Genomic DNA, 18,859 nt, shown 5'->3' with positions numbered 1-18,859 from the left:
TAGATGTGGTACTGGACAGATGGGTTCAGGGTTAGTATTATAGATGTGGTACTAGACAGATGGGTTAGTATTATAGGTGTGGTACTGGACAGATGGGTTATGGGTAGTATTGTAGGTGTGGTACTGGACAGATGGGTTATGGGTAGTATTATAGGTGTGGTACTAGACCGATGGGTTAGTATTATAGGTGTGGTACTGGACAGATGGGTTAGTATTATAGGTGTGGTACTGGACAGATGGGTTAGTATTATAGATGTGGTACTGGAAAGATGGGTTTCGTATTATAGATGTGGTACTGGACAGATGGGTTAGTATTTATAGGTGTGGTACTAGACAGATGGGTTATGGGTAGTATTATAGGTGTTGTACTGGACGAGGGCTTATGGGTAGTATTATAGGTGTGGTACTGGACAGATGGGTAGTATTATAGGTGTGGTACTGGACAGATGGGTTAGTATTATAGATGTGGTGCTGACAGATGGGTTAGTATTATAGGGTGGTACGGACAGATGGGTTAGTATTATAGGTGTGGTACTGGACAGATGGGTTAGTATTATAGGTGTGGTACTGGACAGATGGGTTAGTATTATAGAGGTGGTACTGGACAGATGGGTTAGTATTATAGGTGTGGTACTGGACAGATGGGTTAGTCTTATAGATGTGGGTAGTGGACAGTATGGGTTAGTATTATAGGGTGGTAGCTGGACAGATGGGTAGTATTATACGGTGGTACTGGACAGATGGGTTATGGGTCAGTATTATAGGTGTGGTACTAGACCGATGGGTTAGTATTAAGGAGTGGTACTGGACAGATGGGTTATGGGTAGTATTATAGGTGTGGTACTAGACAGATGGGTTATGGGTTAGTATTATAGGTGTGGTACTGGACAGATGGGTTAGTATTATAGGTGTGGTACTGGACAGATGGGTTAGTATTATAGGTGTGGTACTGGACAGATGGGTTAGTATTATAGTGTGGTACTGGACAGAGGGGTTAGTATTATAGGTGTGGTACTGGACAGATGGGTTAGTATTATAGGTGTTGGTACTGGACAGATGGTTAGTATTATAGGTGTGGTACTGGACAGATGGGTTATGGGTAGTATTATAGATGTGGTACTGGACAGATGGGTTAGTATTATAGATGTGGTACTGGACAGATGGGTTAGTATTATAGATGTGGTACTGGACAGATGGGTTAGTATTATAGGTGTGGTACTAGACAGATGGGTTATGGGTAGTATTATAGGTGTGGTACTAGACAGATGGGTTAGGGTAGTATTATAGGTGTGGTACTGGACAGATGGGTTAGTATTATAGGTGTGGTACTGGACAGATGGGTTAGTATTATAGGTGTGGTACTGGACAGATGGTTAGTATTATAGATGTGGTACTGGACAGATGGGTTAGTATTATAGGTGTGGTACTGGACAGATGGGTTAGTATTATAGATGTGGTGCTAGACAGATGGGTTATGGGGTAGTATTATAGGTGTGGTACTGGACAGATGGGTTAGTATTATAGGTGTGGTACTGGACAGATGGGTTATGGGTTAGTATTATAGATGTGGTACTGGACAGATGGGTTAGTATTATAGATGTGGTACTGGACAGATGGGTTAGTATTATAGGTGTGGTACTAGACAGATGGGTTATGGGTAGTATTATAGGTGTTGTACTGGACAGATGGGTTATGGGTAGTATTATAGGTGTGGTACTGGACAGATGGGTTAGTATTATAGGTATGGCACTGGACAGATGGGTTAGTATTATAGATGTGGTGCTAGACAGATGGGTTATTATTATAGGTGTGGTACTGGACAGATGGGTTAGTATTATAGATGTGGTACTGGACAGATGGGTTAGTATTATAGGTGTGGTACTGGACAGATGGGTTAGTATTATAGATGTGGTAGTGGACAGATGGGTTAGTATTATAGGTGTGGTACTGGACAGATGGGTTAGTATTATACGTGTGGTACTGGACAGATGGGTTATGGGTAGTATTATAGGTGTGGTACTGGACAGATGGGTTAGTATTATAGGTGTGGTACTGGACAGATGGGTTAGTATTATAGGTGTGGTACTGGACAGATAGGTTATGGGTAGTATTATGGGTGTGGTACTGGACAGATGGGTTAGTATTATGGGTGTGGTACTGGACAGATGGGTTAGTATTATAGGTGTGGTACTGGACAGATGGGTTAGTATTATAGGTGTGGTACTGGACAGATGGGTTAGTATTATAGGAGTGGTACTGGACAGATGGGTTATGGGTAGTATTATAGGTGTGGTACTAGACAGATGGGTTATGGGTAGTATTATAGGTGTGGTACTGGACAGATGGGTTAGTATTATACGTGTGGTACTGGACAGATGGGTTAGTATTATAGGTGTGGTACTGGACAGATGGGTTAGTATTATAGGTGTGGTACTGGACAGATGGGTTAGTATTATAGGTGTGGTACTGGACAGATGGGTTAGTATTATAGGTGTGGTACTGGACAGATGGGTTAGTATTATAGGTGTGGTACTGGACAGATGGGTTAGTATTATAGATGTGGTAGTGGACAGATGGGTTAGTATTATAGGTGTGGTACTGGACAGATGGGTTAGTATTATACGTGTGGTACTGGACAGATGGGTTATGGGTAGTATTATAGGTGTGGTACTGGACAGATGGGTTAGTATTATAGGTGTGGTACTGGACAGATGGGTTAGTATTATAGGTGTGGTACTGGACAGATGGGTTAGTATTATGGGTGTGGTACTGGACAGATGGGTTAGTATTATAGGTGTGGTACTGGACAGATGGGTTAGTATTATAGGTGTGGTACTGGACAGATGGGTTAGTATTATAGGAGTGGTACTGGACAGATGGGTTATGGGTAGTATTATAGGTGTGGTACTAGACAGATGGGTTATGGGTAGTATTATAGGTGTGGTACTGGACAGATGGGTTAGTATTATACGTGTGGTACTGGACAGATGGGTTAGTATTATAGGTGTGGTACTGGACAGATGGGTTAGTATTATAGGTGTGGTACTGGACAGATGGGTTAGTATTATAGGTGTGGTACTGGACAGATGGGTTAGTATTATAGGTGTGGTACTGGACAGATGGGTTAGTATTATAGGTGTGGTACTGGACAGATAGGTTATGGGTAGTATTATAGGTGTGGTACTGGACAGATGGGTTAGTATTATAGGTGTGGTACTGGACAGATGGGTTAGTATTATAGATGTGGTACTGGACAGATGGGTTAGTATTATAGATGTGGTACTAGACAGATGGGTTATGGGTAGTATTATAGGTGTGGTACTGGACAGATGGGTTAGTATTATAGGTGTGGTACTGGACAGATGGGTTAGTATTATAGATGTGGTACTGGACAGATGGGTTAGTATTATAGATGTGGTGCTAGACAGATGGGTTATGGGTAGTATTATAGGTGTGGTACTGGACAGATGGGTTAGTATTATAGGTGTGGTACTGGACAGATGGGTTATGGGTAGTATTATAGGTGTGGTACTGGACAGAAGGGTTAGTATTATAGATGTGGTACTGGACAGATGGGTTAGTATTATAGGTGTGGTACTAGACAGATGGGTTATGGGTAGTATTATAGGTGTGGTACTAGACAGATGGGTTATGGGTAGTATTATAGGTGTGGTACTGGACAGATGGGTTAGTATTATAGGTGTGGTACTGGACAGATGGGTTAGTATTATAGGTGTGGTACTGGACAGATGGGTTAGTATTATAGATGTGGTACTGGACAGATGGGTTAGTATTATAGGTGTGGTACTGGACAGATGGGTTAGTATTATAGATGTGGTGCTAGACAGATGGGTTATGGGTAGTATTATAGGTGTGGTACTGGACAGATGGGTTAGTATTATAGGTGTGGTACTGGACAGATGGGTTATGGGTAGTATTATAGATGTGGTACTGGACAGATGGGTTAGTATTATAGATGTGGTACTGGACAGATGGGTTAGTATTATAGGTGTGGTACTGGACAGATGGGTTAGTATTATAGGTGTGGTACTGGACAGATGGGTTAGTATTATAGGTGTGGTACTGGACAGATGGGTTAGTATTATAGGTGTGGTACTGGACAGATGGGTTAGTATTATACGTGTGGTACTGGACAGATGGGTTATGGGTAGTATTATAGGTGTGGTACTGGACAGATGGGTTAGTATTATAGGTGTGGTACTGGACAGATGGGTTAGTATTATAGGTGTGGTACTGGACAGATAGGTTATGGGTAGTATTATGGGTGTGGTACTGGACAGATGGGTTAGTATTATGGGTGTGGTACTGGACAGATGGGTTAGTATTATAGGTGTGGTACTGGACAGATGGGTTAGTATTATAGGTGTGGTACTGGACAGATGGGTTAGTATTATAGGAGTGGTACTGGACAGATGGGTTATGGGTAGTATTATAGGTGTGGTACTAGACAGATGGGTTATGGGTAGTATTATAGGTGTGGTACTGGACAGATGGGTTAGTATTATACGTGTGGTACTGGACAGATGGGTTAGTATTATAGGTGTGGTACTGGACAGATGGGTTAGTATTATAGGTGTGGTACTGGACAGATGGGTTAGTATTATAGGTGTGGTACTGGACAGATGGGTTAGTATTATAGGTGTGGTACTGGACAGATGGGTTAGTATTATAGGGTGTGGTACTGGACAGATGGGTTAGTATTATAGGTGTGGTACTGGACAGATAGGTTATGGGTAGTATTATAGGTGTGGTACTGGACAGATGGGTTAGTATTATAGGTGTGGTACTGGACAGATGGGTTAGTATTATAGATGTGGTACTGGACAGATGGGTTAGTATTATAGATGTGGTACTAGACAGATGGGTTATGGGTAGTATTATAGGTGTGGTACTGGGCAGATGGGTTAGTATTATAGATGTGGTACTGGACAGATGGGTTAGTATTATAGATGTGGTGCTAGACAGATGGGTTAGTATTATAGGTGTGGTACTGGACAGATGGGTTATGGGTAGTATTATAGGTGTGGTACTGGACAGATGGGTTAGTATTATAGGTGTGGTACTGGACAGATGGGTTATGGGTAGTATTATAGATGTGGTACTGGACAGATGGGTCAGTATTATAGATGTGGTACTGGACAGATGGGTTAGTATTATAGATGTGGTACTGGACAGATGGGTTAGTATTATAGGTGTGGTACTAGACAGATGGGTTATGGGTAGTATTATAGGTGTGGTACTAGACAGATGGGTTATGGGTAGTATTATAGGTGTGGTACTGGACAGATGGGTTAGTATTATAGGTGTGGTACTGGACAGATGGGTTAGTATTATAGGTGTGGTACTGGACAGATGGGTTAGTATTATAGATGTGGTACTGGACAGATGGGTTAGTATTATAGGTGTGGTACTGGACAGATGGGTTAGTATTATAGGTGTGGTGCTGGACAGATGGGTTAGTATTATAGGTGTGGTACTGGACAGATGGGTTAGTATTATAGGTGTGGTACTGGACAGATGGGTTAGTATTATAGGAGTGGTACTGGACAGATGGGTTATGGGTAGTATTATAGGTGTGGTACTAGACAGATGGGTTATGGGTAGTATTATAGATGTGGTACTGGACAGATGGGTTAGTATTATAGGTGTGGTACTGGACAGATGGGTTAGTATTATAGGTGTGGTACTGGACAGATGGGTTATGGGTAGTATTATAGGTGTGGTACTGGACAGATGGGTTAGTATTATAGGTGTGGTACTGGACAGATGGGTTATGGGTAGTATTGTAGGTGTGGTACTGGACAGATGGGTTATGGGTAGTATTATAGGTGTGGTACTAGACAGATGGGTTAGTATTATAGGTGTGGTACTGGACAGATGGGTTAGTATTATAGGTGTTGTACTGGACAGATGGGTTATGGGTAGTATTATAGGTGTGGTACTGGACAGATGGGTTAGTATTATAGGTGTGGTACTGGACAGATGGTTTAGTATTATAGGTGTGGTACTGGACAGATGGGTTATGGGTTAGTATTATAGGTGTGGTACTAGACAGATGGGTTATGGGTAGTATTATAGGTGTGGTACTGGACAGATGGGTTAGTATTATAGGTGTGGTACTGGACAGATGGGTTAGTATTATAGATGTGGTACTGGACAGATGGGTTAGTATTATAGGTGTGGTACTGGACAGGTGGGTTAGTATTATAGGTGTGGTACTGGACAGATGGGTTAGTATTATAGGTGTGGTACTGGACAGATGGGTTATGGGTAGTATTATAGGTGTGGTACTGGACAGATGGGTTAGTATTATAGGTGTGGTACTGGTCAGATGGGTTAGTATTATAGATGTGGTACTGGACAGATGGGTTATGGGTAGTATTATAGGTGTGGTACTGGACAGATGGGTTAGTATTATAGGTGTGGTACTGGTCAGATGGGTTAGTATTATAGATGTGGTACTGGACAGATGGGTTAGTATTATAGGTGTGGTACTGGACAGATGGTTAGTATTATAGGTGTGGTACTGGACAGATGGGTTAGTATTATAGGTGTGGTACTGGACAGATGGGTTAGTATTATAGGTGTGGTACTGGACAGATGGGTTAGTATTATAGGTGTTGTACTGGACAGATGGGTTATGGGTAGTATTATAGGTGTGGTACTGGACAGATGGGTTATGGGTAGTATTATAGGTGTGGTACTGGACAGATGGGTTATGGGTAGTATTATAGGTGTGGTACTGGATAGATGGGTTATGGGTAGTATTATAAGTGTGCTAAAAAGGAGAGTAGAATTGTAGCGAGGTCAAAAGGGTCAGCTAATGAAATGACCCCTGACCTTAGTGATGTGTGTGGTTGTCGAGGTCGGTGGTTTCCGAGGTGATAGTCTGAGCGCTCATCAGAACACCTGGGATAGCGTCACCGTTGGTGTCACCCTGTCAGAAGTCACGTGACTCAAATTAGTTTTAATTAAGGCACCCAACTGAAGTGAATGGAATGACTACCTGAACCAAGACGAAACTCATTGTTGTTTTCTTTTTCTCTTCTTCTGCCCAAATGAACGCACCTCTGAAGATTCGTAGGTTTTCGTCTCTGTGTGGACTACAGGATACTCCTTGGTGGTCGACTCCTCTGCTGGCACAGCCTCGGGTTTCTGAGAAGAAATAAATAAATAAAACTGCATGGCAAAACTTCGCCATTAATAGATAACAGTTTAATCCTGAGCTTTTATCCAAAGCATTTTTTGAATATGTAATTTAGGAACTCATATGTGTGTGCCCTGTTAACTGTAAAATAATTACAACAGCTTTGTTCTGGAAACAATTGTAAACCCCTAAGTGAACACAAACAAACATCAAAATGAACAATGAAATAGGACAAATACATGTCACATGCTGGAATGGAATACCCAAGAAAATTAGAGAAATTTGCTTCATGAATAAAATGCATTTACAGCCTGTGTTGAGAGAAAGACAATTAAATAATACAGTACAATCTATCACAAATTGACATACACTACATTCGGAAAGTATTGAGACTCGTTCACTTTGTCCACATTTTCTTACGTTACAGCCTTATTCTAAAATGGATTACATTTTTTTTAAATCCTCATCAATCTACACACAATACCCCATAATGACAAAGCGAAAAAAGGTTTTTAGAATATTTTGCTAATTTATTAAAAATAAAAAACAGAAATACCTTATTTACATATGTATCAGGTATCAAGGTAAGAGCCAGATGCCGACCGTGTCGAAGTTACAATGTTTATTAAAGCCACAGGGGCAAAGGTATAGGACGGCAGGCAGGCTCAGGGTCAGGTCAGGCAGAGGTCGGTAATCCAGAAGTGGTGCAAAGGTACAGGACGGCAGTGCTGGCTCAGGGTCAGGTCAGGCAGAGGTCGGTAATCCAGAAGTGGTGCAAAGGTACAGGACGGCAGTGCTGGCTCAGGGTCAGGTCAGGCAGAGGTCGGTAATCCAGAAGTGGTGGAAAGGTACAGGACGGCAGTGCTGGCTCAGGGTCAGGGACAGGCAGAGTGGTCAGGCGGGCGGGTACAGGGTCAGGACAGGCTAGGATCAAAAACCAGGAGGACGAGAAAAGAGGGACTGGGGAAAAGCAGGAGCTGTCACAAAAATGCTGGTTGACTTGACAAACAAGACGGCTGGGGAAGATGGGCGACACCTGGAGGGGGGGTGGAGACAATCACAAAGACAGGCGAAACAGATCAGGGAGTGACACTACCCCCCCTAGGGGTGCCACCTGGCGTCCTACCTGGGCGCATACCTGGTTGACTGGGGTGCCGGCGGTGGAAGTCGGCGATGAGGGCTGGGTCCAGGATGTCTCTAGCGGGGACCCAGCACCTCTCCTCTGGGCCATAACCCTCCCAGTCAACCAGGTATTGGAAACACCTACCCCGTGATCGAACCCTCAGGTGGCGTCTCACCGTGTACGCCGGATGGCCATTGACGACACGGGGAGGAGGGGTGGGCCTGGAAATAGAAGACAAAGGGCTGTGAGACACGGGCGTAATTCTAGACACATGGAATGTTGTAACGGCTGTCAGAAGAGAGAGTAGACCAAGGTGCAGCGGAGTTAGTGTTCATCTTGAAATTTAATTCGAACAGAGAACACTACAAAAATGAACAAAACACGACAGCAAAACAGTCCTGTTAGGAAACACTCTAAACAGAAACAATCCCCCACAAAACCCAAAGGAAAATCAGGCTCCTTATGTGTGACACCCAATCAGCAACAACGAACTACAGCTGTGCCTGATTGGGAGCCACACACAGGCCGAAACAAAGAAATACAAAAACATAGAAAAATGAACATAGAACGCCCACCCAATGTAACACCCTGGCCTAACAAAAATAAAGAACAAAAACTCCTCTTTATGGCCAGGGCGTTACAAATGTAGGATGAATACGAAGGGTATGGGGCAACAGAAGGCGGACAGCAGAGCGGCTAATGATCTTGGAGATGGGGAAAGTGCCGATAAACTGGGGGGACAGTTTGTGAGACTCCACCCGGAGGGGCAGATCCCGGGTGGACAGGCATACCTTCTGCCCGAGAAGATACCGGGGAGCCGGGGTTCGATGGAGTCTTGTTCTACGCACACACCGTGCAAGCGGCGACAAATGCAGACACATCAGGGACCATAGTAGGCCACCAAAAGCACTGTCAGACAAAGGCCATGGTCCAACGGGCAACCAGGTGGCAGGCAAGCCTGGAGGAGTGGGCCCACTCCAGGACTGCGGAGCGAACGGCGTCAGGAACGAACATCCGGTTATCAGGGCCCCCCCGGGGTCCGGCTGGGAACGCTGTGCCTCACGGACCTTCTTCCTCATTCCCCAGCTGAGTGCCTTCGCCAGGCATGAAGTGGGACGGATGGTCTCGGGGTAGTAGTCGTGGGGCTATAGCGTCGAGACACTGCATTCGCCTTGACATTCTTGGATCCCGGCCGGTATGGGAGGGAGAAGTTGAACATTGTGAATAGCAGGGCCCATCTGGCTTAACTGGAGTTGAGGCGCTTGGTGGTGCGGAGATACTCCAGCTTCTTGTGGTCAGTCAACACGATGAACGGATGTTCCGCCCGCTCCAGCTAGTGCCTCCATTCCTCCAACGCCATCTTCACCAGGTGAAGCTCATGATTCCCCACATCGTAGTTCCTTTCCGTGGCGTTGAGGCGATGGGAGAAGAAGGCACAGGGATGTAGCTTGAGGTCAAGGGCAGAACGCTGGGACAGCACAGCCCCCACTCCGACATCTGAAGCATCGGCCTCCACCACAAACTGACGGGAAGGGTTCGGATGAACCAAGATGGGAGCTGTGGTGAAGCGATGTTTGAGATCCCGGAACGCCCAGTCAGCAGCCGGAGACCATGTGAACGGAACCTTGGGTGAGGTGAGTGCTGACAGGGGGGAAGCCAGGATGCTGTAACCCCGGATAAAGCAGCGATAGAAGTTGGCGAACCCCAGGAAACGTTGCAGCTGCACCCAGAATATAGGCTGAGGCCAATCCATCACTGCTCTCACCTTCCCAGGATCCATCTGGACACTCCCAGCAGAGATGATGTAACCCAGAAAGGGGATGGTGGAGCGATGGAACTCGCACTTCTCCGCCTTCACAAACAGCTGATTCTCCAGAAGGCGTTGAAGGACCTGCTGGACGTGGAGCAAGTGTTCTTGAGGGGAGCGGGAGAAGACGAGGATGTCATCAATGTAGACGAAGATGAACCGGTTCAACATTTCACAGAGAATACCATTCGCCAGAGCCTGGAACACAGCAGGGGCATTGGTGAGTTCAAAGGGCATGACCAAATACTCGTGGTGGCCACTGGCTGTGTTGAAGGCGGTCTTCCACTCGTCCCCCTCTCGTATCCGCACCAGGTGGTAGGCGTTCCGTAAATCCAGCTTGGAAAACACAGTGCCCCCCTTGGAGCGGCTCGAAGGCCGAGGAGATCAGTGGTAGCGGGTAACGGTTCTTCACAGTAATGTCATTGAGGCTTCGCTAGTCAATGCACGGGCGCAGGGTCTTGTCCTTTTTCTCCACGAAGAAGAACCCTGCGCCAGTGGGAGAGGAAGAGGGACGATAAATCCAGCAGCTAGGGAGTCCCCAATGTAGCCTTAGCCTTTGTCTCCGGTCCCGACAGAGAGTACAGATGTCCGTGGGGTGGTGTGGTGCTAGGGAGAAGGTCAATCCCACAGTCATAGGATTGGTGTGGTGGAAGCGATGTGGCCCGGGCCTTGCTGAACACCTCCCGGAGGTCCTGGTACTCCGTGGGAATGGCGGAGAGATCCGGGGCACTTTCCGAGCCCCCAGGAAGACATCCCGGGGCAGGTTGTGCTGACTTTAGGCAATGGGCGTGGCAGAACGGGCTTCAGCCCATAAAGCTTTCGTCGGCCCCAGAGTCAATGAGAACTCAAAAAGATTTGGATTGGTCTTCCTCCAGCAGAATGGCGTGAAAAGCGGTGTGAGCAGGGCAAGCAGGAACGTTCTCCATATGGCCCACCAGAATACTTGCACCCTACTGGTGAGCCTGGTTTCTTTAAAGGACAAGAGGATACGAAATGACCAAGAGTCCCGCAATACAGACAACTCTTCGTGTCGATCCTGTATTGCCGTTCTGCTGTTGACAGCCCAGCTCTGCATAGTGGCATAAACTCAGGAAGCGGTGACTCTCCCTCCGTCGTTCCCTTAATCACCCATCGATACGGATGGTCAAAGTGATGAGGGAATCGAGCTCCGTAGGTAACTCCCGGGCTGCAAGCTCGTCCTTGACCTCCTCTGAGACGCCATGCAGGAACACATTGAACAGTGCCTCTTGATTCCAAGCACTCTCCACTGCCAACGTGCGGAAATCCACCGCATAGTCTGCCACACCGTGGGAGTCCTGCCGAAGCTGGATTACCTCACGCCCGGAGAACGGGGCATCAAAGACCTTCCTCACTTCTCCCACGAACCCCTCCAGACTAGCGCATATGGCCGGCTGTTGTACCCACACGGAAGTAGCCCATGTGAGAGCCCTCCCGGACATCAGCATGAAGAGGTAGGCTATCTTGGAGTGATCTGAGGGGAAGGAGGAGGGCTGAAGCTCAAAGACGAGGGCGCACTGAGCTAGGAACGCCCTTCTGTTTGATGCTGTATGACTCTGTACACTAGCTCAGTCACCAAGGTGTGTCTTCGGCCTCAACTCTGACACTGCCGACAGACCTGTCTATAGTAATATCACTGTCTGCAACTGTCTATTCTGTAGTGGACACGGTCTTAGTTTGACTATAAAGCTCCCTTGTGGTATGTATTCACTGTGTTAGTATGATTAGACCCTGTTTAGACCCTGTCAGCGTAGTCTAGTTCCATCAGGGCTGACCCTAGTGTCTGGATGCATCTGTGCTCCAGCGCTGCAGTAGGGGCTGTCCTAGGGCTTTGGCTCTGACTTGGTATTTACACTGAACAAAAAAATATAAATGCAACATGTAAAGTGTTGGTCCCATGTTACATGAGCTGAAATAAAAGATCCCAGAAATGTTCCATACGCACAAAAAATGTATTTCTCTCAAATTTGTTTACATCCCTGTTTGTGAACATTTCTCCTTTGCCAAGATAATCCATACACCTGACAGGTGTGGCATATCAAAAAGCTGATTAAACAGTATGATCATTACACAGGTGCACCTTGTGCCGGGGACAATAAAAGGCCACTAAAATGTGCAGTTTTGTCACACAACACAATGCCACAGATGTCTCAAGTTTTGAGGTAGCATGCAGTTGGCATGCTGACTGCAAGAATGTCCACCAGAGCTGTTGCCAGATAATTGATTGTTAATTTCTCTACTGTAAGCCCATTCATCCGCCGCCATCACCTCATGTTTCAGCATGATAATGCATGGCCCCATGTTACAAGGAACTGTACACAATTCCTGGAAGCTCAAGTTCTTCCATAGCCTGCATACTCATAGACGTATCACCCCATTGATCATGTCTGAGATGCTCTGGATAGATGTGTACGACAGCATGTTCCAGTTCCCGCCAATATCCAGTGACTTCGCACATTCATTGAAGAGGAGTGGGACAACATTTCACAGGCCACAATCAACAGCCTGATCAACTCGATGTGAAGGAGATGTGTCGTGCTGCATGAGGCAAATGGTGGTCACACCAGATACTGACTGGTTTTCTGATCCACGCCCCTACCTTTTTTTAAGGTATATGTGACCAACAGATGCATATCTGTATTCCCTCGCTGACTCTACAGGCACTACTGGCTCTGACTCTACAGTCACTACTGGCTCTGACTCTACAGTCACTACTGACTCTGACTCTACAGTCACTACTGGCTCTGACTCTACAGTCACTACTGGCTCTGACTCTACAGTCACTACTGACCCTGACTCTACAGTCACTACTGGCTCTGACTCTACAGTCACTACTGGCTCTGACTCTACAGTCGTTACTGGCTCTGGCTCTACAGTCACTACTGACTCTACAGGCACTACTGGCTCTGACTCTACAGTCAACACTGGCTCTGACTCTACAGGCACTACTGGATCTGACTCTACAGTCACTACTGGCTCTGACTCTACAGTCAACACTGGCTCTGACTCTACAGTCACTACTGGCTCTACAGTCACTACTGGCTCTGACTCTACAGTCACTACTGACTCTACAGTCACTACTGGCTCTGACTCTACAGTCACTACTGACTCTACAGTCACTACTGACTCTGACTCTACAGTCTCTACTGGCTCTGGCTCTACAGTCAACACTGGCTCTGACTCTACAGTCACTACTTACTCTACAGTCACTACTGACTCTACAGTCACTACTGGCTCTGACTCTACAGTCACCTTTGACTCTGACTCTACAGTCACCTCTGACTCTGACTCTACAGTCACTACTGGCTCTACAGTCACTACTGACTCTACAGTCACTACTGACTCTACAGTCACTACTGGCTCTGACTCTACAGTCACCTCTGGCTCTGACTCTACAGTCACTACTGGCTCTGGCTCTACAATCACTACTGACTCTACAGTCACTACTGACTCTACAGTCACTGCTGGCTCTGACTCCACAGTCACCTCTGACTCTACAGTCACTACTGACTCTGACTCTACAGTCACTACTGACTCTGACTCTACAGTCACTACTGACTCTACAGTCACTACTGACTCTACAGTCACTACTGGCTCTGACTCTACAGTCACCTCTGACTCTGACTCTACAGTCACTACTGACTCTACAGTCACTACTGGCTCTACAGTCACTACTGGCTCTGACTCTACAGTCCCTCATGGCTCTAACTCTACAGTCACTACTGACTCTACAGACACTACTGGCTCTGACTCTACAGTCACTACTGGCTCTGACTCTACAGTCACTACTGACCCTGACTCTACAGTCACTACTGGCTCTGACTCTACAGTCATTACTGGCTCTACAGACACTACTGACTCTGACTCTACTGTCACCTCTGACTCTGACTCTACAGTCACTACTGACTCTGACTCTACAGTCACTACTGACTCTACAGTCACTACTGACTCTGACTCTACAGTCATTACTGGCTCTACAGACACTACTGACTCTGACTCTACAGTCACTACTGACTCTGACTCTACAGTCACTACTGACTCTGACTCTACAGTCACTACTGACCCTGACTCTACAGTCACTACTGACTCTGACTCTACAGTCACTACTGACTCTGACTCTACAGTCACTACTGACTCTGACTCTACATTCAATACTGGTTCTGGCTTCTTCTCAAGAGGTGATTTCTGATTCTGCCACTGTGTCGGCAGTGAGTACTGGCTCTAACTGTGCTTCTGCCGTCTGTGGTTCTGCATTAACTATAGACTCTGGCTGTGCCTTTACAATCAGTACAGGTTCTGCCTTTTATAGTCAAAGGTTCTGGCTGTCCATCTGACGTATATCTCTGTCTGTGGGTCTGTAGTCACTGTGGCTCAGCGGTAACTATAGGCCAGGGTTTATTCAAAACATTTTTGGGGGAACGTAAAGGACTATAAAAACAACAGGAAATCAGCTCCAAGTGATTTTAATTTAGGAAATCTGTTCCCAAGTATTCCCATGCATAATAGAGATAAATGTGATCACATACATATAGAAAAAAGGTTTGAAATGATTATGGTTTAGTGAAACATTATATCTATTTGGGCTTCTTCCGGTCAATTTGCTACAAATCTACTAATTATTTTGTCATTATATTCCGTCCCCCAGACCATCAAACTCAATTTAAAACAAAAAGAGAGATATTCACCGTAGGCGCTGTCTCAGGTACCTCTTGGCTCCTTCCTGTCTCCTCCTCCTCTCCAGCTGAGCTCTGTGAGGGACAAGAGTGCTGTCATATTACTGGATCTCTTGGTAGAATCACAGTAGCTGACCTTACAGTAAAGACACATTTAGACACATTTAACAAAAAAGGCGATCTTTAACACACCTGTTGAGAAAGCAGGCTCATTAAAACTGATTTAGCACAATGGATATTAGAAGAGCTTCTAAAATATATCTTGTTTTTCCTGGGAAACAACAAGACTGCTGCGGCTGATGTTTCAATGACGACCAGAGAGTAGTGGTCACCGTGGTAACAGAGGAGGGGACCCATCCCAGCGAAGACTGATGGACAGACAGGGAGAAAGGGAGTGAGAAGAGGAGCGAGAGAAGGAGAGAGAGGAGAGAGAGAGAAGGGGAGAGAGAAGGATGAGAGAGGAGAGGGAAAAGGGGAGAGAGAGAAGGGGAGAGAGGAGAGGGAGAAGGGGAGAGAGGAGAGGGAGAAGGGGAGAGAGGAGAGGGAGAAGGGGAGAGAGGAGAGGGAAAAGGGGAGAGAGGATGAGAGAGGAGAGAGAAGGAGAGAGAGAGAAGGGGAGAGAGGAGAGGGAAAAGGGGAGAGAGGAGAGGGAGAAGGGGAGAGAGAGAAGGGGAGGGAGAAGGAGAGAGAGAAGGATGAGAGAGGAGAGAGATGGTGAGAAAAGGAGAGAGAAGGGGAGAGAAGGGGAGAGAAGGGGAGAGAAGGAGAGAGAGAAGAGAGAAGGAGAGAGAGAAGGGGAGAGAGAAGGAGAGAGAGAAGGAGAGAAAGGAGGGGAGTCAGAACTAACACTGAGAGGAAATCAGGAAGACACTATATACTGAACGTTACAAATAAAAATGAGAGAGAGGAGAGGAAAGAGATTTTTCTCATGGTTTAATACAATATAGACCCATACAACGTTTCTGGGGGCATTCAATAGCGCTTAGAGGTTTGACGAGGTGCACTGTAGGAAAAGCCGCAGTAATGGCAATAGGCCAGGGAGAGATAACACTTCTTAGAGTATGATGTCATTGCTTAAAGACTGGTAACACCTGAGGGAAACAAAATGGTGCTGAGCAGCAGAACAGTCCAGACATAAAGAAAAAGTATTTTACTCTAGCTACCCACCTGACTAGGAAGCTGCAAGATACAGTACATTACGCATTAGATACAGTAAGCATTATATACAGTACAGTAAGCATTAGATACAGTAACCATTAGATACAGTGCAGTAAGCATTAGATACAGTAAGCATTAGATACAGTACAGTAAGCATTAGATACAGTTAGCATTAGATACAGTTAGCATTAGATACAGTTAGCATTAGATACAGCGCAGTACCATTAGATACAGTAAGCATTAGATACAGTGCAGTAAGCATTAGATATAGTAAGCATTAGATACAGTACAGTAAGCATTAGATACAGTTAGCATTAGATACAGTTAGCATTAGATACAGTAAGCATTAGATACAGTTAGCATTAGATACAGTAAGCATCAGATACAGCGCAGTACCATTAGATACAGTAAGCATTAGATACAGTTAGCATTAGATACAGTGCAGTACCATTAGATACAGTAAGCATTAGATACAGTGCAGTAAGCATTAGATATAGTAAGCATTAGATACAGTGCAGTAAGCATTAGATACAGTGCAGTACCATTAGATACAGTAAGCATTAGATACAGTAAGCATTAGATACAGTTAGCATTAGATACAGTAAGCATTAGATACAGTTAGCATTAGATACAGTAAGCATCAGATACAGTGCAGTAAGCATTAGATACAGTGCAGTACCATTAGATACAGCAAGCATTAGATACAGTAAGCGTTAGATACAGTAAGCATTAGATACAGTACAGTACCATTAGATACAGTGCAGTAAGCATTAGATACAGTAAGCAGTAGATACAGTAAGCATTAGATACAGTGCAGTACCATTAGATAAAGTACAGTTAGCATTAGATACAGTACAGTAAGCATTAGATACAGTAAGCATTAGATACAGTAGGCATTAGATACAGTAAGCATTAGATACAGTTAGCATTAGATACAGTAGGCATTAGATACAGTAAGCATTAGATATAGTAACCATTAGATACAGTGCAGTAAGCATTAGATACAGTAGGCATTAGATACAGTAAGCAATAGATACAGTACAGTAAGCATTAGATACAGTTAGCATTAGATACAGTACAGTTAGCATTAGATACAGTAAGCATTAGATACAGTACAGTAAGCATTAGATACAGTAAGCATTAGATACAGTGCAGTACCATTAGATACAGTAAGCATTAGATACAGTAAGCATTAGATACAGTAAGCATTAGATACAGTAAGCATTAGATACAGTAAGCATTAGATACAGTAAGCATTAGATACAGTGCAGTAAGCATTAGATACAGTACAGTAAGCATTAGATACAGTAAGAATTAGATAAAGTGCAATAAGCATTAGATACAGTAAGCATTAGATACACTACAGTAAGCATTAGATACAGTAAGCATTAGATACAGTAAGCATTAGATACAGTACAGTAAGCATTAGATACAGTAAGCATTAGATACAGTGCAGTAAGCATTAGATACAGTACAGTAAGCATTAGATACAGTAAGCATTAGATACAGTGCAGTAAGCATTAGATACAGTACAGTAAGCATTAGATACAGTAAGCATTAGATACAGTGCAGTAAGCATTAGATAAAGTGCAGTAAGCATTAGATACAGTACAGTAACCATTAGATACAGTAAGCATTAGATACAGTAAGCATTAGATACAGTAAGCATTAGATACAGTACAGTAAGCATTAGATACAGTACAGTAAGCATTAGATACAGTAAGCATTAGATACAGTTAGCATTAGATACAGTACAGTAAGCATTAGATACAGTACAGTTAGCATTAGATACAGTACAGTAAGCATTAGATACAGTAAGCATTAGATACAGTGCAGTAAGCATTAGATACAGTAAGCATTAGATACAGTACAGTAAGCATTAGATACAGTAAGCATTAGATACAGTACAGTAAGCATTAGATACAGTAAGCATTAGATACAGTACAGTAAGCATTAGATACAGTAAGCATTAGATACAGTGCAGTAAGCATTAGATAAAGTAAGCATTAGATACACTACAGTAAGCATTAGATACAGTAAGCATTAGATACAGTACAGTAAGCATTAGATACAGTACAGTTAGCATTAGATACAGTACAGTTAGCATTAGATACAGTAAGCATTAGATACATTACAGTAAGCATTAGATACATTTAGCATTAGATACAGTACAGTTAGCATTAGATACAGTACAGTTAGCATTAGATACAGTAAGCATTAGATACATTTAGCATTAGATACAGTAAGCATTAGATACAGTAAGCATTAGATACAGTAAGCATTAGATACAGTACAGCAAGCATTAGATACAGTAAGCATTAGATACAGTAAGCATTAGATATAGTACAGCAAGCATTAGATACAGTAAGCATTAGATACAGTAAGCATTAGATACAGTTAGCATTAGATACAGTACAGTAAGCATTAGATACAGTTAGCATTAGATACAGTACAGTAAGCATTAGATACAGTACAGTTAGCATTAGATACAGTACAGTAAGCATTAGATACAGTAAGCATTAGATACAGTGCAGTAAGCATTAGATACAGTAAGCATTAGATACAGTGCAGTAAGCATTAGATACAGTAAGCATTAGATACAGTACAGTAAGCATTAGATACAGTAAGCATTAGATACAGTACAGTAAGCATTAGATACAGTAAGCATTAGATACAGTACAGTAAGCATTAGATACAGTAAGCATTAGATACAGTACAGTTAGCATTAGATACAGTACAGTTAGCATTAGATACAGTAAGCATTAGATACATTACAGTAAGCATTAGATACATTTAGCATTAGATACAGTACAGTTAGCATTAGATACAGTACAGTTAGCATTAGATACAGTAAGCATTAGATACATTTAGCATTAGATACAGTAAGCATTAGATACAGTAAGCATTAGATA

General features: G+C 44.1%; 1 protein-coding gene across 1 annotated transcript in view; it reads right to left on the bottom strand.

The window, feature by feature from the left end:
* The window catches only part of LOC115156482 (band 4.1-like protein 3), a 54,397-nt gene that overhangs the window by 16,451 nt on the left and 19,087 nt on the right, over positions 1-18,859 (bottom strand). Inside the window, exons 10-12 of the mRNA XM_029703903.1 lie at positions 14,802-14,864; positions 7,090-7,176; positions 6,862-6,958 (exon numbers count right to left, since the gene is read on the bottom strand). Of these exons, the coding sequence (XP_029559763.1) occupies positions 6,863-6,958; positions 7,090-7,176; positions 14,802-14,864 (246 nt within the window). The 3' untranslated portion in view covers position 6,862. The remainder of the gene's footprint in view (positions 1-6,861; positions 6,959-7,089; positions 7,177-14,801; positions 14,865-18,859) is intronic.

This window comes from Salmo trutta, chromosome 21 (genome assembly GCF_901001165.1).
Source record: "Salmo trutta chromosome 21, fSalTru1.1, whole genome shotgun sequence".
Classification (NCBI taxonomy): Eukaryota; Metazoa; Chordata; class Actinopteri; order Salmoniformes; family Salmonidae; genus Salmo; species Salmo trutta.
This window is presented reverse-complemented; position numbering and strand designations above follow the sequence as displayed.